A 24,289-nucleotide genomic window follows, 5' to 3' on the forward strand; every position below is an offset into this window, starting at 1 on the left:
GTATTTAAATACATTTGAAGTCCACATCTGCGTTGCGGGATTTTAATATCTATTACCTACATAGTTAAAGCATGGATCTAGGATTCCCAGAAAGTTGCATATTGAACAAGTGAGAAACCTTCCTCATTTGATTATTAAGTTTATTTTTGAACCTTCTGGTTAAACAGAGTATTGACAAATAAATTATTTCTTCAAACTTAAATTTTTATGATGTCATTCTTAGTAAGTCTTTTTCTATTCAGAGCAGATGGAACTTCTTTCTGTAAATTATATGATTAAGGTTGATATGAATGATTCAAAACAGGTTGTGTCAGTGAATTGGGAAAAAATACTGGGTCAAGTTGAGCTGAATTCACAGGTCTGGACAAGCAAATCTTCTGCACCTAGGAGATGGTTAATGAAGCCTGAGCAATAAGCAGACCCTCGTCAGTGTACTGCAAAGGATCTGGCCCCAGAATGCTTTGACAGCTGGTAAATTGTGACATTTGCAAAGATATTAAACACTCTGGATAATTGGAGGCATTATGATTAGTTAAAATGTGTAAAATACATTGCAATGCTAAGAAATAGTAATAATAAATGAATTTGTGTAATTGTATAATTGACTTAATTTACATTTTCAGTCCCAAGAGTACCACATGATAGACAAAGAGTGTGTCGAGAGGGGAAGTCAAGTGACCTACTTGATTGGACAATGTATTTTCTTTAAGCTGCAGGATTTGACATGAGAAGGATAAGTAAAACAGCTCTTTGAAATACAGAACAATTTACTGTCAAATTTTAACAAAAAGGATGATAGGGTTGTTTATATACCCCTATTTAGAAAGTCAATAATTCCTTGACATGGGTGGTATGTCAATCTTATAGTTGATAAATGGTGTTTGCATTTTGACAGCATGAAGAGCAAACAACTGGGGAATTAATACTTTGTTATTGCAGTCATACGGTAGAAGGGGCAGTAGTATCAATGTTTTTGTTATTGGGTACTTTAGAGCATTAATCAAACTGACGCATATAGTGGTTGGTAGCGCAGCTTTCTCATAGCATGTGTCTGAACACATTGTAATACAGCATCTAATTTCTGCATCAGTAAATAATTGACTAGATTCACAGTAGATTTGGTAAGCTCCCTCTTTATTGTTCCCAAAATGGAAAAATAAGTGTTTTAACAGAACAGTTGCATATGTTGCTCGTAGAATTATGGCACCAAAGGATAATATCTATCCTAATGTATCTGCACTAACTCATCCTGCACCCTTTCCCCATTTTCTAATTATTGTTCACTTTTTAAGATTGCCCAAAGCCATTGGCAACTTCCACCATTTCCTCAGTCCAAGTGCATATCGATTTTTCATTCCCTTAAAATTAATTGAATAGTACTGCAGGGGATTATATTTGCCAAAGTTCCAGCAAAGAAAAAAAAAGGTTAACAGCAGCAATGTCTGTATCTAAATTAAACATTAGTGAGTTCAGCCTGCCAGCTATCAATGACTGTTGCACAGGAGAAAGAAGTTACAAGAAATGATAGAGAGTAACACACACAAAACGCTAGAGGAACTCAGCAGGTCAAGCAGTGTCTACGAAAGGGAATAAAGAGTCGATATTTTGGGCCAAAACCCATTATCAGGACTGGGCCTGTTGTGCGACAGTTGCATGCACCTGGGCAGAAGATAATTTGCTTAAACAGGGATATTTAAAACAAAATCTACACTAAATGTTGAATAGCTAAACTGCATTTTAAGGCATTTTATATAAATTATTTTGATCGATATATGTAAATAGATACATCTACAGCAGTAATGAGGAATGTACATACTAGTGTCATATGTGCTTTTACAGAAACACTGCCAATAAGTAAATAGAAGAATGTGACTAAAAAGTTACAACATACAATGACTATCTCTCTAGACACTCACAATCAACCTCAAATCATTTTACCTCAGCTTGCAGAAAAATAACGTTTAAATTGGCAAATTACTCTTAAATCAGCTGCTTTGTGGCTGTTGTGAGAGGAAAACTAAATTTTCTTTAATGTTCTACAGTTCATTTTTACAACTCCTTAGATTCTGAACTAATCCTGTCCGATGCAGAATATTTTCCATTTTTTCAGTTCCTCTCCTCGAGTAGTTCGGTTCAACAAGGACAACTCATCTGTGCTTCTGATTTGAAACAGATCATGATGGCAGGTCAAGATGTGCCACTTATACACAGAAACTGTGCAGAATTAAAATGAGTAGAAGCAGTAACGACACTCGCAATGGATTTGCTGAAATACAAGCAATTTGAAGAAAACCTCTAATTAGTCGGTTATCACTGTAAACATTAAATTTTATATGTAACACTATTAATATCTTTAGAAAGTCCCTTCCCAAAAGGTGACATATTTTGGAGTCTGGGTATAATGTTAATAAAACGGCAGTAGTACGCAGCTAGGGAAAATATCAGCCTTAATCTCCACAATATTATTTAGCATTCAATCAACATTTCCGTCTGTCATATTTTCAAAGATGCCCTAATATAATTATAATTTTTGTCAGTAATTGTAAAAAGTGAACAGATTAAATGTGGAGTGAAGATTACCCTCTAATCTCATGCAACATGAATGCACTGGACTTAGTGAGTGAGATAAATTGTGCTTCCCTAGTAAGAAAGGAAGATGCAGGATAGGACATCTAGATTTCATTCATCTCTGGACAATTATCCACAGTGACATAAAGGCTTACAGGGCTTCTGCCTTGTGAGGTTATGGTTAGATGGAAGGGGACCATGAAAAGGTTCCTGCTCCCAGCAGCCAAAAGTCAGATTGTGTAGATGTTGTTTAGTTTGGAAAATAATTAATAGCTCTTATGAAAAATCCCATAAATACTCATCATGCTGAACTTGTAGAATTGACGTGTGCTGGACGTTTGCATAGATACCTGTAGAATCATCATCTGCACAAATTTCCCCCAGAGTGACCAGGCCTTGTGGAACTAATCCAGAATCCCCTTGCAAAAATTCATAAGGAACACACTGACAAACTAATAACATGCAACATTAAATGGGGGTTATCCCTGCATTTTACAAACTGCTAAGTGTATGACCAACCTGCAGCTGAGCATTCAGTTTTTTTAATTGCCTCCAGGTAGCTTTTTCCAAGCCATTTATCATAAGTATCTTTTTCTCCTATCGATATGAGTTTAACGGTAGAATCTTTAAAGAGCAGATCACTTCCACCATACGCTGATGAATTAAACATCTGAAAGCCACTGGGATTACTCTTGGATCCAAAGTGCTCCTAGAAGATGAGATTTAAGATTAGTGTCTCAAAGTCACTTACAATGAAGGTGAGTTATTCTCAGTTGCTCACAATAAGCCAGCTATTCAAAACACAAACACTGGAAAATCCAGAGCAACAAACACCAAATGCTAGAGGAATTCTAGATCAACTGTCAACGTTTTGGGTCTCAGCTCAGAAGTCGACTGTTTATTCCCCTCCATAGATGCTGCTTAACCTGCTGAGATCCTTCAGCATTTTATGTCTATTCACCACAGTAGTAAAGTACCACCAATGTGTTTAATTTTGCTAATTTAAGGAAAGATTATTGGCCAATATATCAAGGGGAAACAATTTTTCTTTGATTGGCTTATAGAATAGCTAGCTAAGTTATCGAAAGTATTTGTCATCCATTCCCAATACCAGCACCTCTGAACATGCCACATTCTAAAATTAGCTCAGATGCATTATCCTGAGAGCAGTGATCAAGAGCTAATCAGTAAGCACTGATACAAAGGATCTATCCTACATAGGTAACAGACAGAAAATGCTGGAGGAACATCTATAGTTGCCTTGAAGCACAGGGTTGATTTGGAATTTGACTTTCCAAAGAGGAAAAATGTATTTGCAAAACACCATGATCAGATTTGGTTGTAACCCTTTGGGGAGTAAAGACAAACGGATCTGACGTTAATTCTCGTGATATGTATAGTTTTACATTTATGTCCTTGTTCCCTTTGCTACTTGTCACTTTTATAATCTATTGAGTTTGCATTTTAAAATCGCTCTACAATTTCTCTATCTCCTCACCAATCGCAACATCTCCCCATCTCATTTATATTCCAACAGCAAGGTATGTGGAAAAAAATCTGAGGTAACATTGCAAAGTTTGTCCCATAACAATCCTCTGCAGAATCAGCTTAGACTGTACTGAGCAACAGCAAATCCCAGACAGAAAATCTAAGAAATGTACAAATTCTGAAACAGTTGAATAATTCTTTTTAAGTAGTCCCTTGGGTTCAAAGGTTTGTAGATTTTGTGATGACACTGGGTTATACAGCACAGAAACAGACCCTTCAGTCAACCAATTATGCACTGACCACCAACTACCCAGTTCACCCTTATCACAATTTTTCTCCAAGCTCCCAAATATTCCTCCCAAGATTTTTATCAATCAACAACTCACTAGTTAATAGGTGAATGATAGAATTAATCCAACATCCCACAGGTGGACGATGCTGAATCTAAATTTATTATAATGCCATTGGCTGCAACAAAGTTTTCATAACTGGGTTTTGAACACATTGAAACTTATCAAAGAGCTGTTGGGGTGGGTTTGAGCTAATCTGACAGGGATTGGAACCTGAAAGATGGGGCTGAGGATAGAGTAGTTGGTATACAAGTATTGTGTAGTGAGACTGAGGAAGGACAGGCAGATGATAGGGCAAAATCGCAGTCAGTGAGATGAGTTGAAGTGTCACAAGTTCAAAAGGGTGATGAAACCAGGAGTGAATGTGTTATATTTGAATCCACACAGTATAAGAAATAAAGTAGATGATCTTTTGCACGGTTAGAAACTTTTAGATATGACGTGGGCATCACTGGGTCATGGCTGAAAGATCATGTTGGGAGCTTAACATTTGAGGATGCGCATCGCATCAAAAGGGCAAGCAGGTAGGCAAGAGGGGGTGGGATGGTTCAGATGGTAAAAATTGCCAACATATCCTCAGAAAGAGGTGACATAAGACTGGAAGATGCGGAATCCTTGTGGGTAGGTTTAAGAAATTGCAAGGCTAAAAAGACCCTGATGGGAGTTGTATAAAGGCATCCAAACAGCAACCAGGTTGGGAGATTTCAATATGCAGGTAGATAGGGAAAATTAGGATGGTGCTGGATCCCAAGAGAGGGAATTTGTAGAATGCGCATGAGATGACATTTTAGAGCAGCTTGTGGTTGACCTACTAAGGGAAAGGCAATTCTGGACTGGGTGTAAGTAATGAACCAGATTTTCATTAGGGAGCTTAAGGTAAAGGAACCATAGTGAGGCAGTGATCACAATATGATAGAATTCACCCTGCAATTTGAGAGGGAGAAGCTAAAGTCGGATGATCAGAGATTAAGGGAGCTAGGGCTTTACTCTATGGAGAGAAGGAGGATGAGAGAAGACATGACAGAGGTGTACAAGATAATAAGAGGAATAGATAGAGTGAATAGCCAGCATCTCTTCCCCAGGGCACCACTGCTCAATACAAGAGGACATGGCTTTAAGGTAAGGGGTGGGAAGTTCAAGGGGAATATTAGAGGAAGGTTTTTTACTCAGAGAGTGGTTGGTGCGTGGAATGCACTGCCTGAGTTGGTGGTGGAGGCAGATACACTAGTGAAGTTTAAGAGACTACTAGACAGGTATATGGAGGAATCTAAGGTGGGAGCTTATATGGGAGGCAGGGTTTGAGGGTTGGCACAACATTGTGGGCCAAAGGGCCTGTACTGTGCTGTACTATTCTATGTTCTATTAGTATTATAGTAGAGTAAGGGGTATTACACAGGCATGATGAAGGAGCTACCCAAAGCTGATTGAAAGGGGAGTTTCTGGAGCCAATTTGAAAGATGCAGGATAGATCCATGTCAAAGATGAAAGAGGTATTCCAAAGCTAAATCAAAGACAGCATAAAAGTAAAAGAGAGGGCATATAATTTAGCAAAAAAATAGTGGGGTTAGATGATTGGGCAGCTTTTAAAAACCAACAACAGCAGGCAACTAAATAAGCAATAATGATAGAAAAGATGAAACGCGAAGGTAAGCTAGCCAATAATATAAAACAGGGTACCAATTTTTTTCAGATATATAAAGAGTAATAGAGAGGTTACTCTATTATCAGATTACTGGAAAATAATGCTGGAGACATAGTAATGGAGAACAAAAAAACAGCAGATACAAAATACTTATTAGGTTAATCACTCTTCACTGTGGAATACACTAACGGTATGCCAGAAGTTTGAGAGTGTCAGGGGGCAGAAGTGAGTGTAGTTGCTATGAATAAAGAGAAGATATTTCGGAAGCTGAAAGGCGTAAGGGTAGATAAGTCACCTGGACCAGATGGACTAAAACCCAGGGCTCTGAAGGAAGAAGCTGAAGAGATTATGGAGGCATTAGTAATGATCTTTCAAGAATCACTAAGTTCTGGAGGACTAGAAAGTTGCAAATGTCACTTCGCTCTTTTGAATTGACAGAATTGATGGCTTTGTGGCCACGTTTGCAGACGACACAAAGTAAAGGGGCAGCTAGTGTTGGAGAAGCAGTGAATCTGCAAAAGGTCTTAAAAATATTGGAATAATGGGCAAAAAAGTGGCAGATAGAATATGGTGTCGGGAAGTGTATAATCATGCACTTTGGTAGAATTTCCTAAATGGGGAGAATGTTCAAAAATCAGAGCTGCAAAGGGACTCAGGAGTCCTTGTGCAGGATTGCCTAAAGCTTAACTTGCAGGTTGAGTCCATGTGAGGAAGGCAAATGCAATGTTAGGATTCATTTCAAGAGCATTGATGTAATGGTGAGGCTTCTTAAGGCATTGGTCAGATCACATTTAATTGTGAAAAGTTTTGGGCCCTTATCTAAAAACAGATGTGCTGGAATTGGAGAGGGTCCAGAAGGGTTCATGAGAATGATTCTAGGAATGAAAGGGTTAACATATGAGGAACTTCTGATGATTCTGGACCTGTTCTCGGTTGAGTTTAGAAGAATGAGGGGGATTTCATTGAAACCTGTAAAATATTGAAAGGCCTGGATAAAATTGATGTGTAGAGGATGTTTCCAGTACAGGGGGAGTCTAGACCAGAGGGCAAACCCTCAAAATAAAGGGACACCTACTTAGAACAGAAATGAGGAGGAATTTCCTTAGCCAGAGGGTGGTGAATCTGTGGAATTCATTGTCATCTACAGCTGTGCGACCCGTCATTGAGATTGATAGACTCTTGATTAGTAAGGGCAGTGAAAGTTATGGGGAGAGTGGGGTTTGGAGGGATAATAATCAGCCATGATGGAATGACAGAGTAGACTCGATGAGCTGAATGGCCTATATATACAGCCAGCGAAGAAAACACTGAAGTAATTCACTCTGAAGCTAACAGATGTTTGTTAAATAATTTCAGCAGAAAATATTAAAGAAGTGATAATGACAAGCAGTTATTTAAGTGAGCCTCGTTGGTAATGTAAGCAACATGCTTAAGGCTAAGTTACGTGTTTGAAGCAATAAATATTTAGTGAATGAACTGACTTAAACCTAGACAACAACTGAGACATGCGTACTGTATGAATTTGCCTTAGAGAGGCTAATGGCAGGATGAAACTAATACTTCTAATACTGGGCATTAGGTACTCGAGGGTGCAATGTGACAGCAGAGAGAGAGAGTGTATTGGATAAATGCTGGTAATGCATAGTAAGGTTGAAAGAGTTAATATGAAAGCCAGTTTCATGTCTTCTGCTAGATTTGTCAATTCTTAATATACAGATAGGGAAAGGATTGGAGGATAGACCTTTGAGAACCCCAAATCACGTTTGGGGAGAGAAGAAAGCCGGAATTGTCAAGTTGCCTTACCCTTAGAAGGACAGGATCAAGGAGATGAGTAACCAAAGGAGGATAGTGGAGTCCTGTGACAAATTCTGCCCTACAAGCACAACAAATGATAATGCACCATCCATTTTATTTGACTGATCACTTGAGTGATGGGCAAGGGGCAGAAGTTTTAATATAGGTTATTTCCTAAGAAATAGGAGAGGCTAATGACAGATTCACTAAAGTGGGCAAGGAAAAGGCAGTGTTTGCAAATTTTGTATGGACAATGGAAATGTTGAATTGGAAGTGGACTTGGAAAACTAAATTAATCTCTTGCATCAGTTCAGTAGGAATGTAATTGAGGACTAAGGGAGAAGAAATGGCAGAGCTAAAAGATAAAAATCTACTTAAATAGAGCTGAGTGAAATAAAATTCCCAGCAAGATTAAAAAAAAATTAAATGGGGCAAAACTGAAAATTGGCTTGGCAAACACCGTGCAAGGTGATGTTCTGAAAGAAGGACTTCAACTTAAAATGTTAACCATGTTTCTCTTGCCACAGAAATTGCCTAGCCTTATGTGTTTTATTTCAGATTATATCAATAGTGGAAACTGCACACTACTGGAGCAGAGGATCTCAGACTGAGAGTTTTAAAGACCATAAGACATAGAAGCAGAATTAGGCCATTTGAACGATCAAGCCTGTTTTACCATTCCATCATGGCTGATGTATTTATTATTCCTCTCAACCCCATCTTCTGCCTTCTCCCCATAACTGTTAACACTCCTACTAATCAAGAACCTATCAACCTCTGTTTTAAATATACCCAATGAAGATAAATAATGTTTTAGATTGGAGTAACTTTGTTAAGAATAATGACTAATTTATTGAATTTTTTGAGTTTTAATGTTAACAGGCTTAATGGACCAGTGAAAAGAAAAAGAATCTTAACACATATTAAAAAAATGAAGATAGATTTAGCTTTTTTTTTTTACAGGAAACGCACCTAACGGAAACAGAACATCAGAAACTAAAGAGAGATTGGGTGGGTAGTGTCGTTGCGGCTTCATTTAATTCAAAAGCGAGGGGAGTAGCAATTTTGATCAATAAAACGTTACCAATTAGAATACAAAATGTAATAACTGATTCTGCAGGGAGATATGTGATTATACATTGTCAACTTTTTTCTGAACTATGGACTTTTATGAATATTTATGCACCAAACGAAAATGATGCAAAATTCATACAAGAAGCTTTTCTGAATTTGGCAGATGCGCATGAAAAAATATTAATTGGAGGAGACTTTAATTTTTGCTTAGACCCAGTCTTAGATAGATCAACCAAGGCTGTTATAAAATCGAAGGTAGTAAATTTAACTTTATCATTGATGAAGGATTTAAATCTGATTGATATATGGAGAAGAATCAATCCTAAAGAAAGAGACTATTCATTCTACTCCCATAGAAATAAAACTTTCTCAAGGATAGATTTGTTTCTATTATCAATGCATATTCAACACAGAGTGAAAAATATGGAATATAAAGCAAGAATATTATCAGATCATTCCCCTTTATTAATGACAATAATAATAGCTGATAAGGAAGAAGTGGCTTATAGATGGAGATTTAATTCAACATTATTAAAACGTAAAGATTTTTGTGATTTTATGAAAAAGCAGATTCAATTTTTTTTGGATACAAATTTTCATTCAGTGGATGATAAATTTATATTATGGGATGCGATGAAAGCATATCTTAGGGGCCAGATAATAAGTTATACGTCTAAAATTAAGAAAGAATATATGGCAGAACTAGATTAATTGGAAAAAGAAATTACAAAAATAGAAAAAGAATCTCAAAGACATATGTCAGAAGAAAAACAGAAACAACTTGTCAATAAGAAGTTACAATATAATACGCTTCAGACATATAGAACGGAAAAGGCGATTATAAGAACTAAACAAAGGTATTATGAGTTAGGTGAGAGAGCACATAAAATTCTTGCCTGGCAGTTGAAAACAGAACAAGCTTCCAAAACAATAAATGCAATTAGAACAAGGGCAAATAAAATATCTTATAAACCTCTTGAAATAAATGAAATGTTTAAAAATTTCTATTCTGAATTATATCAATCAGAATCCCAAAATGATGTTAATGAGATAGAAAGGTTTTTATCACAAGTTTCTCTTCCAAAATTGAATTTGGAAGAACAGAAGGGATTAGATATGCCTTTTACATTAAAAGAAGTTGAAGAAGCTTTAGGATCACTCCAAAGTAATAAATCTCCAGGAGAAGATGGTTTTCCACCTGAATTTTATAAAAAATTTAAAGATTTATTATTTCCTCTCTTTATGGAACTAATACGTCAAGCAGAAAAAATACATAAACTTCCAGAATCTTTTTCAACAGCGATTGTAATAGTATTGCCAAAAAAAGACAGAGATCCTATGAAACCAGCATCATACAGGCCTATTTCTTTATTGAATACGGATTATAAAATAATAGCAAAAATTTTATTGAGTAGATTATCTAAATATTTACCAAAATTAAATACATATGGATCAAACAGGATTTATTAAAAATAGACAATTGGCAGATAATCTAACCCGGCTACTCAGTATAATTCATTTGGCACAAAAAAGGGATGAGAAGAGTATAGTAGTAGCTTTGGATGTAGAAAAAGCATTTGATACATTAGAATGGGATTTTTTATTTAAAGTACTAGAAAAATATGGGTTAGGAACATCTTTTATAAATTGGATTAAAACTTTAAATTCTAACCCTAAAGCTAAAGTAGTGACAAACTCTCAAATTTCAACACCATTCCAGTTAAAAAGGTCAACTAGACAAGGTTGTCCACTATCACCTGCTTTATTTGTATTGGCGATAGAGCCATTAGCAGAACTAATTAGAATTGATCCAGATATTATAGGTTTTAGAGTTAATCAGGAGGAATATAAAATTAATCTTTTTGCCGATGATGTTTTGATCTATTTAACAAACCCACAACATTCGTTACATAAATTATCTTCTAGATTGGATGAATATGGGAAGGTATCAGGTTACAAAATAAATTGGGATAAAATTGAAATTTTACCTCTTACTAAAGGAGACTATAGTCAATGTCGATTAGTAACCCAATTTAGATGGCCGGTAAATGGTATAAAGTATTTAGGTATAAGACTTGATAATGATGTAAAGAATTTATATAAATTTAATTATTTACCACTATTGAAAAAAATTCAAGAAGATCTTGACAAATGGATGATATTACCAATAACATTAGTAGGTAGAGTCAATGTTGTAAAAATGAATATATATTTCCTAGATTACAGTATTTGCTTCAAACATTACCAATACAATTGCCACAGAAATTTTTTCAAGAGTTAAATAAATGTGTGAGAAAATTTCTTTGGAAAGGTAAAATGTCAAGAATATCATTGGAAAAATTGACATGTAAATTTGGGTTAGGAGGGTTACAACTTCCAAACTTTAAAAACTACTATAAAGCAAATCAACTTAGATTTATTGCATCTTTCTTCAATGATCGAAAACCAGCATGGATTAAAATAGAACTAGACAAGATAGGAGAAAATAGACCTGAAGATTTTATATATAAATGGGAATCTAAATCGATACGGGAAAAGAAAAAATCTCCTATATTAACACATTTGATTGATCTATGGAATAAGATAAATGTTGATAATGAAACACAGAAATCTCTATTAGCAAGGAGACCTTTGTTCCAAAACAGACTTATTCCTTTTACAATGGACAATCAACTTTTATATAATTGGTACCAAAAAGGGATGAAATTTATAGGAGATTGTTTTGAACGAGGTATATTGATGTCATTTGAACAATTAAAGGATAAATATAAAATATCTAATAATACTTTCTTTTGTTACTTTCAATTAAGGGCTTACTTAAAAGGTAAGCTGGGTCAAACAATGTTTTTGCCAGAACCTAATGAAATCGAAATTTTAATTCAAAAAGGGAAAATTAAAAAATTTATTTCTTGTATGTATAATTTGATTCAAGAACAGACAATTAAACAAGGAACCCATAAGTCAAAGCAAAAATGGGAAACAGATCTGAATATTAATATTGATGAAACAAATTGGTCAAGACTTTGTCTTGACAGTATGACAAATACAATAAATGTTCGACTTAGATTAGTATAATATAATTTTTTACACCAATTATATATTACACCGCAAAAAATAAATAGATTAAATTCAAATCTATCTGATAAATGTTTTCGGTGTAATCAAGAAATTGGTACTTTTTTACATTCTACTTGGTCTTGTTTTAAAATTCAACCCTTTTGGATAAATTTAAGAATCTTATTGGAACAAATTACTGGAACTCAACTTCCACATAACCCTGTATTATTTTTATTAGGTGATATTGAAAGGATAAAACCGAAACTTAAATTGAATAAATATCAGAAAGTATTTATAAAAATTACATTGGCAGTAGCTAAGAAGACTATAGCAGTTACTTGGAAATCTGATTCGTATTTAAGTATGGATCGTTGGAATAATGAAATGGCTAGTTCTATTCCACTCGAAAAAATTACTTATAATTTAAGAGATAAATATGTAACATTTTTGAATATTTGGTGCCCTTATTTACAAAAGATAGGATGGCATATTTAAGTGCTCCGATAAAGACTTTGGTCACTTGGGGAAAGTAACAAATAATTATACCAAATTTATTCTGAATCCCATGGAGCATGTGGAAACCTTCCAATACCCAAGCGGTTCTTTTCTTTCTTTCTTTCTTTTTTCCTTCTTTCTTTTTAGGTAGGACTATATATGGGGGGGGGGGGAGGGTTAAGGGGAGGGGGGAGGGTAGATTCTATTTTTTCATGTATTCTTTTTGAAAGTTCAATAAAAATTATATTACCAAAAAAAAAATATACCCAATGACTTGGCCTTCACAGCCATCTGTGGTAACAAATTCCACAGATTCACCATCCTCTGGCTAAAGCAATTTCCTGTCATCTCTGTTCTAAAGAGACATCATTCCATGCTGAGGGTTCTCTCACTGTAGGAAACAACTTCTTCATGGCCACTCGATCTAGGCCATTCAATAGGTTTCAGTGCGTTTCCCCCCTTTGGATGATGGAATTAATGGCTTTGTTGCAAAGCTTGCAGACGATATGAAGACAGATGGAAGGGCAGGTAATTTTGATGAAGTAGAGGCTGCAGAGGATTTAGACGATTAGGACAATGGACAAAGAAATGGCAGATGGATTACCATGTCAAAAAGTGTACGCTCATGTACTTTGGTAAAAGAAATGAAAGGGTTGACTATTTTCTAAATGGAGAGAGAAAATACAAAAAATAGAGGTGCAAAGGGACTTGGGAGTCCTTGTCCAGGATCCCCTAAAGGTTAATCTGTAGGTTGCGTCTGTGGTGAGGAAGGCAAATGCAATTTTAATATTCATTTCTAGAGGACTAGAATATACAGTCGGCCCTCTGTATTCGCGGGTTCCACATCCGTGGATCGAAAATATTCGAAAAACAATTCCGGAAAGTTCCAAAAAGCAAAACTTGAATTTTCTGCGCGCCGAGCACTGCGCTGAATCTACATAAGTGAAGTGATGTGTAGGCATACCCTGCTGTAGCCTCCCGCCATTTCACAGATCCTGTTTCTCTCCAGCACTCATTGTTTGAGCATTGTTCACCTCGCGTCTCGTTCGTTCGTTCGCTAATTGTGTTGTGAGTGAGAGGAAGGAGTTTAAGGCTAGTAAGGGATGGCTGGCTGGCTATGTAAAGAGCTACAGCCTCAAGAACTTAAAGATCACGGGAGAATCGGCATCGGCTGAAGCCGAGGCAGCATCAGCGTTCCCAGAAGAGCTACGATGGTTGCGTCTGTACTGAACATGTACGGAATTTTTTTCGTCATTATTCTCTAAACAATACAGTATAACAACTATTTACATAGCATTTACATTGTATTAGGTATTGTAAGTAATCGAGAGATGATTTAAAGTATACAGGAGGATGTGCGTAGGTTATATGAAAATACCACGCCATTTTATATAAGGGACTTGAGCATCCGCGGATTTTGGTATCCGCGGGGGGTCCTGGAACCAATCCCCTGCGGATACCGAGGGATGACTGTGAAAGCAAGGATGTAATCTTGAGACTTTATAAAGCACTGGTGACGCCTCACTAGTTTTGAGATCCTAATCTTAGAAAGGATGTGCTAAAACTGAACAGGGTTCAGAAGAGGCTCACGAAAATGATTCCAGGATTGAATGGCTTGTCATAGGAAGAGTGTTTGATGACTCTTGGTCTGTATTCACTAGAATTTAGAAGAATGAGCAGTGACCTCATTGAAATCTGTTGAATGGTGAAAGGCCTTGATAGGGTGGATAGGGAGAGGTTGTTTCCTATGGTGAGAGTCTGAGACCAGAGGGCACAGCCTCAGAATAGAGGGGTGTCCATTTGGAACAGAGATGAAGAGGAATTTCTTTGGCCAGAGAGTGGTGAATCTGTGGAATTCTCTGCCACAGGCAGCTGTGGAGGCCAAATCTTTATGTATATTTAAGGCACAGGTTGATAGATTCTTGATTGGTCAGGACATGAAGGAATATGGAGAGAAGGCAGGAGACTGTGGCTGAGAGGAAAATTGGATCAGCCATGATGAAATGGTGGAGCAGACTTGATGGGCCAAATGGCATCACTGCTCCTATGTCTTATGGTCTCATGGATGATGACGAATCAAAATTTATTTTAATGTCATCACAGTAAGTGGGACATTGGCTGACACAAACTATTTTAAACTGAGTTTTGAACATACTGTGACTGATCAAAGCTGGACAGCCAGCAAGGAAAACACTGAAGTAACTTTTCCCCAGAGATACAGCATAGAACAGGCAGGCACTTCAGGCCTAGCGAGCAACACCTCCATCAACCCACCCATTTAACCCTAGCCTAATCACAGACCAATTTACAATTACCAATTAACCCATTTAAGTACATCTTTGGAAAGTGAGAGGAAACAGGAGCACCCAGAGGAAACCCAAGCACTCCACAGGAAGGACGTACAAACTTGTTACAGATGGCATCAGAATTCAACTGGCACTCCAACGCCCTGAGCTGTAATAGTGTCATGCTAACCTCTAATTCACTCTGAAGCTGATAGATGCTTGTTAAATAATTTCAGTAGCAAATATTAAGAAGGGATAGTTATCCTCTAAAGGAATGATCAATCTGCATTTGCTGAAAAAGCATTTAAAAGTCACAAGGGTCAGCTTTCAGATTTAGGCTGACTTCCCAAGGTTATTTACCTGTCCTTTATCAAGTAAACCAAAGACTACAGAGATGGATGTGGACGGATGGACCATCACTGCATGCGATGGGACTCTGGCCAAGTTACAATCCTTCCACTGGTGCACCTCTGCCCGAGCTCCATTCAGACACAGCAGTTGGTAATCACTGGATATTAGATTTACCGCCCAGGATTCCTGGTTATTCCCTAATGCAGAAGTTAACATTCATAAATCCAAGTCTAAATATTAACAAGCACAGGTCAAAAAAGGGAATTATCTCCGAACAGTATGCAAAATAAATGAATTGCACAAATGTGCCGATATTTGATATATCAGAATTAAAATTAAGGCAACGATATTAAAGTAGATTGAACTTCACGGCTGAAAGAACTTTTAACGAAACTGAAAGCAAAAAATATTTTTGGCTTGGCATTATGCAGCTATGTGGTGTGTCCCAGAGACATCTATGGCTGGAAAGAATACAGAGAGGTAGAGATGAATGAATAGCATATGCTAATTCCACAGGAAGATGAAGTTGAATGCAGGGAAATCCAAAGTGCATTTTCAGGAAGGTAACAAAGATCGGAAGAATGCTAGAAACATACTTAAGATACGCATGTTGAGAATTTTAGAAATTTTTATTTCCTTGCCAGAAAAGGCAGGTGAGAGGATAATTTTGGGCAGTGGCATTTCAGGAACTAACGTAAGGTATGGGATCATACAGCATCCGTGCGCATTGTAAATAATTCTCAGAAACTAAACGAGATTAAACCGCAAACATGAGGAAATCTGCAGATGCTGGAATTTCAAGCAACACACATAAAAGTTGCTGGTGAACGCAGCAGGCCAGGCAGCATCTCTAGGAAGAGGTACAGTCGATGTTTCGGGCTGAGACACGTCTGCATTCACCAGCAACTTTTATGTGTGTTGCGAGAGATTAAACCACTCAGCAGCTTCTGTAGTCTAAGACATACAGATAAATGTAGAAATCCATTGGTTAATGTTCAGCTTTCCCACAATAAGCTTCATTACACCAATATCATGACCAATAGGTTCTACATTGGAATCGGTGCAACAGCATGAATTTGGAGTACTTACCAATATCAGAAAAACTTCAGGCAATTCGGGCTTGGTTAGGTCATAGTTAATGCCACACAATCCAACTAGCATTAAAGTTTTAATGTCATAAATCTGCCATGCAATTCAGCCTGCATTCAAAAATCTAATTTCTCAAATTCGTTAATTATTTTTGCAGATTTTTTTTTACTTTAAATGTTTTTCTTCCAGTGTCTTTGATTCTTAATCTCATCTCCATCCTGATCTTTATTTTGCTTCTTATATGTAAATTTACAGTTCCTGGTTTAGTATCTACATGGTTTTAGTATGGATGTTTTATACACATTGATTTTGCTTGCTTTAGTCACAAATGCCACAGGAGAATGATGAATAGTTGTCATAAACATTTGCTTAAAAGGCCACAAAAGTGTATACTTTTAGGCATCTTAATACTCCGACAACAATCCTGGTTATTATACACTGATAAGATAAATCCTCAAAAATGGCTTGCTGTAGTCCACGATCATTTTGATGAAAGGCTGTGAGAAGCTCAGAAGAGATGAGCAACAATGATACGTAACTTTAACAAAGTTACTGAGAGATACTTTGATAGAGATCGAGTGAACTGTGGATCTTTCTCTGGAACTAGTTGGATAGACAAAAACTTCATTTGGCAGGATATGGAGAACATAGACTGACAGTGGACAGAGAAATGGGAAAGATGTATAACTGAAAGAAAATAACAATCAAGATGAGGGCTTTGAGAAATCATGGAAGCCAAAGGAATGGACAAAATAGCCAAATATACTTACCATCAGTGTTATCAGTAACTGTTGTGTGCTTGACAAATGCCACATCCCCCACTTCGACAAGACACCTATTGATTTTAAGAAAAATACAAATGAATAGGAGTAGAAATAAGCAACTTGACCCCTCAAGTCTTCTCAGTCATTTAGTAAAATAATATGCAAGGTCCCTGTATCTATAAACTTTAATCTCAACTTTATATGTCAATGCAGAGGTGGATAAATTCTTGATAAAGATTCCACCTTCCAATGCCTTTGAAGAGAGTTCCAAAGACTTCAGTTCAAATTCACACAATCAAGTTTCCTTAGGATCTTGTATTCTTCAATTACGTTCTCTCTCACTCTTGTAAATTCCAGTAGATACAAGCCCCTACCCTGTTCATCCTTTCCTCATGCCTTTTTTGCAGATATGGCCTGATAAACCATCTATAAATTGTGGGGGGGGTTATCTACAGTTCTCCAGATGTGGTCTCAGAATCAGATTGAATATCATTAGCATATTTCATGAAATCTGTTGTTTTGTAGCAGCAGTACAGTGCAATACACAATTTTTAAAAAACTATAAATTAAGGAATATATGTATATAATAATTGAATTAAGTAGAGCAAAAATTAGTGAGGTATTGAACAGGGGTTCATTGTCCACTCAGAAATCTGAGGCGGGGGGTGGGTGGGGCAAGATGCTGTTACTAGAACTATGAGTGTGTGTCTTCAGGTTCCTGTACCACCTCCTTATTGCTAGAACTAGTGGCCATTCCATACCAGTCATGCAACCAGTTAGAATACTCTACATGGTAAATCTGTAGAAATCTAATAATAATAATAAATACTTCATTGGTCCCGAGTAGAAAATTCTTTTATTACAGCAGCAACATTTAAAAACACATTTAGCAGTGTGCAGACTTAACTAATAATAATGTACAGAATAGTAATATACACAATAATAATGTACCAATGTGCAATAATAATGCGGAGACAATCGTACTGTGATGTGTGTTCTCCTGTCACACAGAGATGAACTGTTGTATATGCTGATTGCATTTGGTAGGAAAGGCTTTCTGTAATGATCTTGTGACCGTGGATTTGAATAAGTTTGTTTGAAAGAGTGCTCTGCAGCTTATTCAGTAGGTCATGGAGGATGTGCCAGATTGCCCATAATGGATAATTTTGTTTAGTGACCTCCTCTCCACCACCAACTCAAAAGAGTCTGGGTTGCAGCCAAGGACAGATCCAGCCTTTTCGATGAGTTTATTTAGTCTTTTTGCATCACCAGCACCGATGCTGCTCCCCCAACATAAAGCTGCAAAGAAGACTGCACTCGCTACAAGACCGGTAGAAAATCTCGAGATCTCAATTTCTTTAGAAAATAGAGTCTGCTCATGTCCTTCTAATAAACAGCCTTGATGTTGGTTTTCCAGTCAAGTTTGTTGTCGAGGTGAACACCCAAGTATTTGTCCTCCTCCACCACTGCAACTACTTCTCCCAGAATGAATACAGGACTCGTCACAGTCCTCTTCATCCTAAAATCAGTCACCATCTCCCTGGTTTTGACCACATTTAGGAGCAGGTGATTCCTCCCACACACTCCACAAACTTGTCCACCAGTCCTCTGTACTCTGACTCCTGCCCACCCCTGATACACCCAACCACCGCAGAGTCATCAGAGAACGTCTGCAAGTGGCAAGACTCAGAGTTGTACTGGAAGTCAGAAGTGTACAAAGTGAACAGAAATGGAGACAGGACCATCCCTGTGGTGCTCCAGTGCCACTTAGCACCACCTCAGACAAAGTACTACCCAGCGTACAAAGTGTGGTATATTTGTCAGGTAGATAGTAATCCATGTGATTGTGGATTTCTCTACGCCCATTGTTTGCAGCTTCTCGCTCAGAAGAAGTGGCTAGATTGTATTGAAGGCACTAGGGAAATCAAAAAATGCGATTCTCACAATGCCACCAGCATCATCCGAGTGGGAGAGAGCTCTCTGCAACAGGGAGATGATGGCATCATCCAATCCCAATGAGATTGATAGGTAAACAGTAGAGGGTCCAATGAAGATCTCACCTGTGGTCCAAGGTAAGTCAGGACTAGCCTCTCCAGCACCATCATCCCATGAGGTGTGAGGGCAACTGGTCTGTAGTTATTAAGTTCAGATGGAGAGGCCTTCTTGAGTACAGGAACCAAGCAGGAAGTCTTCCATAGCCCCAGTATCTTTTCCTGACTCAGACTCAGATTGTAAAGGTGCTGCAATACACCAGACAGCTGGCTCGCACAGGCCTTCAGTACCCTGGGCCTTGATGTAGTCTCTCCAGCTGTCTCTTAACCTGACCCGCAGTCACAGTCAGGTGGGGAAGGGTGGTCGTCCCTAAGGAGGCAGGATACTCAAAGTTGTGCTGGGGGTGGGGGGGGGGGTTAGAACACAAGCACTCACCAGAGGGGAGGGAGGGAGGGAGGGAGAAGGCTTCAGGGGCAGGGAGGGTGTGTGGTTTGGGCAGTGGGGGCGTGGACAGCAGGAGGTCCCATGCTGAACCTGTTCAAAAACAAGTTCAATTCATTGGCCCTATCCAGGCAGCCCTTGATCTTCCTTTCCTTAACCTTGAAGCCAGTGATCTGCTTCATGCCCGACCACGTGTCTCTTATGCTATTCTGCCGGAACTTGTACTCCAGCTTCCTCTTGTGGGATCCTTTGCACTTCCTCAGCTTTCCCCTCAGTTCACTCTGTAATCGCTTCAGTACTTGTCTACCTCCAGACCTGAAGGTTTTCTTCTTTTTATTCAAAAGTTCTTTCAAGTCACTGGTGATCCAGGGCTTGCTGTTGGGGAAGGAGTGTCCTGTCCTGGCTGGCAAGATGGTGTTCTCACAGAATATGGTTGCATCCCAACAGCTAAGAGCTTGATGTGCAGGCGACATAAATGTTCCTTTACAGTAACATATCCAGGATTACATCACCTTTCATTCACAAGCACTGCAATCTGTCCGCTCGGATGGTCTTGAAGCCACGTGTGGTAGCACTATGGTCCAGGAGATGCGCGTGTAGCCAGGTCTCAGTTAAGCACAAAACACTGCACTCTCGGTATTTCCTCTGGGTCTTAAACGGTGCACCAAGCTCGTCCATTTTATTTCCCAAGGACCTCAAGTTTCCCACGATGATCGTGGGGATAGAAGGTTTATATTTCCTCCTCTTAGCCCTAACCTTCACCCTGGCCCTGCAGCCTTGGCGTCGCCTCCCAAGCTCCTGCGGGATCTCGGGCCACCCTCCGAGCATTAGCAATGGTTTGCATAGCTCAATCAGCTGGTCTCTGGAATAAACACAACCTTCCCTCTGAACACAAGGTAGCCATCACAAATGGTCCTGGCACATGATATCCAGAATGACACACAAGAAAACATAAAAATAACGTAAAATAATATAAATCTGCTGGAGTCTTTGTTGACAACCAAACCTCTTCGAACTTCAAATGAAATATAGCCACTGTTGTGCCTTATTTGTAATTGCATCAGTATGTTGGGCCCAGGATAGATCTTCAGATGTGTTGACACCCAGGAACTTGAAACTGCTCACTCTTTCCACTGTAGATCTCTCGAAGAGGACTGGCATGTATTCCCCTCACTTCATCTTCCTGATATCCTTGCTCGTACTGATGTTGAGTGCGAGGTCATTATTGCGATGCCACAAAACCAGCTGATCTATCTCACTTCTGTACGCCTCCTCAGTGCCATCTGAAATTCTACCAAGAATAGTTGTGTCATTGGCAAAATCATGGATGGCATTTGAACTGTGCCTAGCCACACAGTCATAGAGAGGGCGGAGCAGTAGACTAAGCTTGCATCCTCGAGGTGTGCCTGGTTGATTGTCAACGAGATGCTTTTTCAGATCCACACTGATGGTGGTCTACTGATGAGGAAGGCAAGAATCCAGTTACAGAGGGAGGTACAGAGGTCCAGGTTTTGGAGTTTGTTCATTAGTACTGAGGGAATGCCCAGTAATAACTGAAGACCCAGTAAGAACCTCTCTGTCCCTGTATACAATTAACTTCACAAAAAATAATAATATTCCACTAGTTTCTACAATTACTTCTGCCCTGACATTCTAGTCTTCTCTAACTCATGTACTAGGATATCTAAGCCCCTGTGTACCTCAGAGGTCAGCAATCTCACATTTAGATAGTATACATTTTTAGATATTGTCAAATTGGAATTATGAAAATATTCTAGATAGCATTTAACATTAGCCAGTGCTTTGCTGATCATTTTGCAGCCTCCGTATATCTTCTTCACAGCTTAATTCCTCTACTTATGTCATCAGTAAAATAACCAATATTTTCAATCCATTCATCTGAAACATTTATATAAATTATAACAGTTTGAGACCCACTTCTCTCATTTGATCTTGCCAATGAAAAACCAATCTCCATTTTCTGCTTAGGTGTTCTCTTTTTTCACACTGGCATGTTACCTCTGACACAGCAAGCTTTCATTTTCCACAATAACAAATGGCTTCCAGACATCCATACATTGGTTCCCCTTTTTCCACGTATGTGGTCTTTTTCCCATAAATTGGTCAAACACAACTTACTTTTCATGTTGATTTTGCTTGATTACCTCAAACATTCCTAAGCACCTTACTATATGTCTTAAATAAAAAAATTATTTTCCCCATGACAGACATTAAGATAAGTAGCCATAATTTCCTATTTTCTGTCTTCCTCCCTTTCAGAATGAAGGAGCTATATTTGCTATTTTCCAATCTAATGGTACTGTTCATAAATGTAGGAAAATTGAAGCCAAGTTATCATCTATTTTCTCTTCCCATTTCTTTCACGTCCCTAGGATGAGCTCCATTATGACTATTTGCAGGTCTGAGAGTTTGCTGAGCTCCATTTTCGTGATGATGGTAATTCTCCGAAGTACCTCCCTGAATTTCTGATTTACAGCTATTTCCCATATCTTTCACTAGAAACCGATGTAAATATGTGTTCAGTTTATTTGCCATCTCTTTTCTTTCCATTATTCCTCAGGATTTTCAATGGGACCAATGCTCACTTTATGAACTTTTTTTTAAACTAGATTTGGAAACTAATAGTTTCTGTTTTTACATTTCTCACTTTTGCCTTAAGTTTTTAGTCATTATTAATTGTCCTTTTCCAGTTTATGATGGCGGTTCAGAAGTTGTGAAACAGCTTACTGGTGGCTCAGAAGGCAAGAAACACGACTAAAAACATTACAAGTAACACCTTTTCTGAAGTAAATTGTGGTCAACGATCACCGCAAACAAGGAAGAAGCAAGCAGAGTTGAAGCTGATTCAAAGCATGAGCCATGCTGGGGTATTGCAAAGCCAAGTGCAACGTTCTCAAGATGGAATTGGTGTTGCTGTCACTGTTGGAGTGAATGGTTTGGGGAGGAGTTGAAGCATAAGGGTTTCGATTCCCGTCCACCTGAGCCGGGTGCGAGGCTGCATTGTTCCAAGCGCCAACCAATTCAGTGCGATCGAGAACAGTTTCGCGCTGTGCAGCCCAAGTGTGTTGCTGCACTGGGTTCGAGATCGAGGCACTACCCGGTGCTTGGACAATTTAAACGCTGATCCAGGTAGACCGGAAAGCCCGAGTTTTGGGACTGGGAACGAGGGTCGAGCTGATTTTGCTTGCTCTCGTGCAATGTTCATTCCTCTCTCTGCAGCACCGAAGCTGTGAACTTCTCCTGTGATTGTCAAGAGAAAATCTGCAGATGCTGGAAATCCAAGCAACACACACAAAATGCTGGAGGAACTCAGCAGGCCATGCAGCATCTATGGGGAAAAAAAAAGTACAGTCGCCGTTTTGGGCCGAGACCCTTTGGCAGGACTGGAGAAAAAAACACTGAGGAGTAGATTTAAAAGGTGGGGGAGGGAAGAGAACCACCAGGTGATAGGTGAAACCTGAAGAGGGAGGGATGAAGGAAAGAGCTGGGATGTTCATTGGTGAGATGAGGTGAGAGAGGGAAAAGGGGATGGGAAATGGAGAAGAAGATGGGGGGGGGGGCGGGTGAGGATGCATTACTGGAAGTTTGAGAAATCAATGCTCATGCATCAGGTTGGAGGCTGCCCAAACAGAATCTAAGGTGTTGTTCCTCCAACCTCCAACCTAAGTGTGACCTCATCACAACAGTGGAGGAGGCCATGGATGGACATATTGGAATGGGAATGGGAAGTGGAAGTAAGATGGGTGGCCACTAGGAGAACCCTCTTGTTGCTCTGGTGGCGAAGCAGTCTCCCAATACACGTTGGGTCTCACTGATGCACAGGAGGCCACACCGGGAGCACCGAACATAGCAAGTAAATACCCTCAACAGTCTCACAGATGATGTGATGTCTCACCTGGAAGGACTGTTTAAGACCCTGGATGGTAGTGAGGGAGGAGGTGTAGGGGCAGGTGTAGCACTTGTTCCAGTTGAAAAGATAAGTGCCAGGAGGGAGATCAGTGGGGATGGACAAGGGAGTCGAGTAGGGAGCGATCCCTGTAGGAAGCAGAAGGTGGTGGGGAGGGTAAGGTGCGCGTTGTTGTGGGATCCCGTTAGAAGTGGCAGAAGTTTCGGAGAATTATATGCTGGACACGGAGGCTGGTGGGGTGGTAGGTGAGGACAAGAGGAACCCTATCTCTGGTAGGGTGGAGGAAGGATGGGGTAAGAGCTGATGTGTGTGAAATGGAAGAGATGCGGCTGAGGACCGTGTTGATAGTGGAGGAAGGGAAACCCCTTCTTTTGAAAAAGCAGGACACCTCCTTCATTCTAGAATGAAAAACCTCATCCTGAGAGCAGATGTGGCCGAGACAGAGGAATTGAGAAAAGGGGATGGCGTTTTTACAAGGTCCCACTTTGCCTCCAACTTCCACCCAGCCCTCAAAGTCACCTGGTCCATTTCTGACAGCTCCCTTCCCTTCCCTTTCTCGATCTCACTGTCTCCATCTCCAGAGACGGCTTATCCACTGATGTCTATTACAAACCCATGGATTCTCACAACTATCTAGACTGCACGGTGGGGTCTAAACCAGGGTTGCAGGGCGATGGGAACCAGAGTGCCAGAACAGTTAGTGGAGAGTTGGAGAGCCAGATGTTGGTAGGACCTTAGACAAAGTTAGGAATCTACACAGGGGTCTGAGTTGGGACCGATATGTTGCAAAGTTTGCAGATGATATGAAGACAGCTGGAGGGGCAGGTAGTTTTGAGGAAGTAGAGAGGCTACAGAAGGACTTAGCCAGATTAGGGCAATGGACAAAGAAATGGCAGATGGAATACAGTGTCAGGAAGAAATGTATTTTGGTAGAAGAAATGAAAGGATTGACTATTTTCTAAATGGAGAGA

General features: G+C 39.1%; 1 protein-coding gene across 2 annotated transcripts in view; it reads right to left on the minus strand.

Moving 5' to 3' along the window:
• Window positions 1–1,117: 1,117 nt before the first annotated feature.
• The window catches only part of meltf (melanotransferrin), a 91,358-nt gene continuing 68,186 nt past the window's right edge, over window positions 1,118–24,289 (minus strand). For both annotated transcript variants that reach the window (XM_072255115.1, XM_072255116.1), the window contains exons 13-16: window positions 16,964–17,028; window positions 15,114–15,301; window positions 3,088–3,277; window positions 1,118–2,266 (exon numbers count right to left, since the gene is read on the minus strand). In XM_072255115.1, the coding sequence (XP_072111216.1) occupies window positions 2,202–2,266; window positions 3,088–3,277; window positions 15,114–15,301; window positions 16,964–17,028 (508 nt within the window). In that variant the 3' untranslated portion in view covers window positions 1,118–2,201. The remainder of the gene's footprint in view (window positions 2,267–3,087; window positions 3,278–15,113; window positions 15,302–16,963; window positions 17,029–24,289) is intronic.

The sequence above is a fragment of the Mobula birostris genome, chromosome 4 (assembly GCF_030028105.1).
Source record: "Mobula birostris isolate sMobBir1 chromosome 4, sMobBir1.hap1, whole genome shotgun sequence".
NCBI lineage: Eukaryota > Metazoa > Chordata > Chondrichthyes > Myliobatiformes > Myliobatidae > Mobula > Mobula birostris.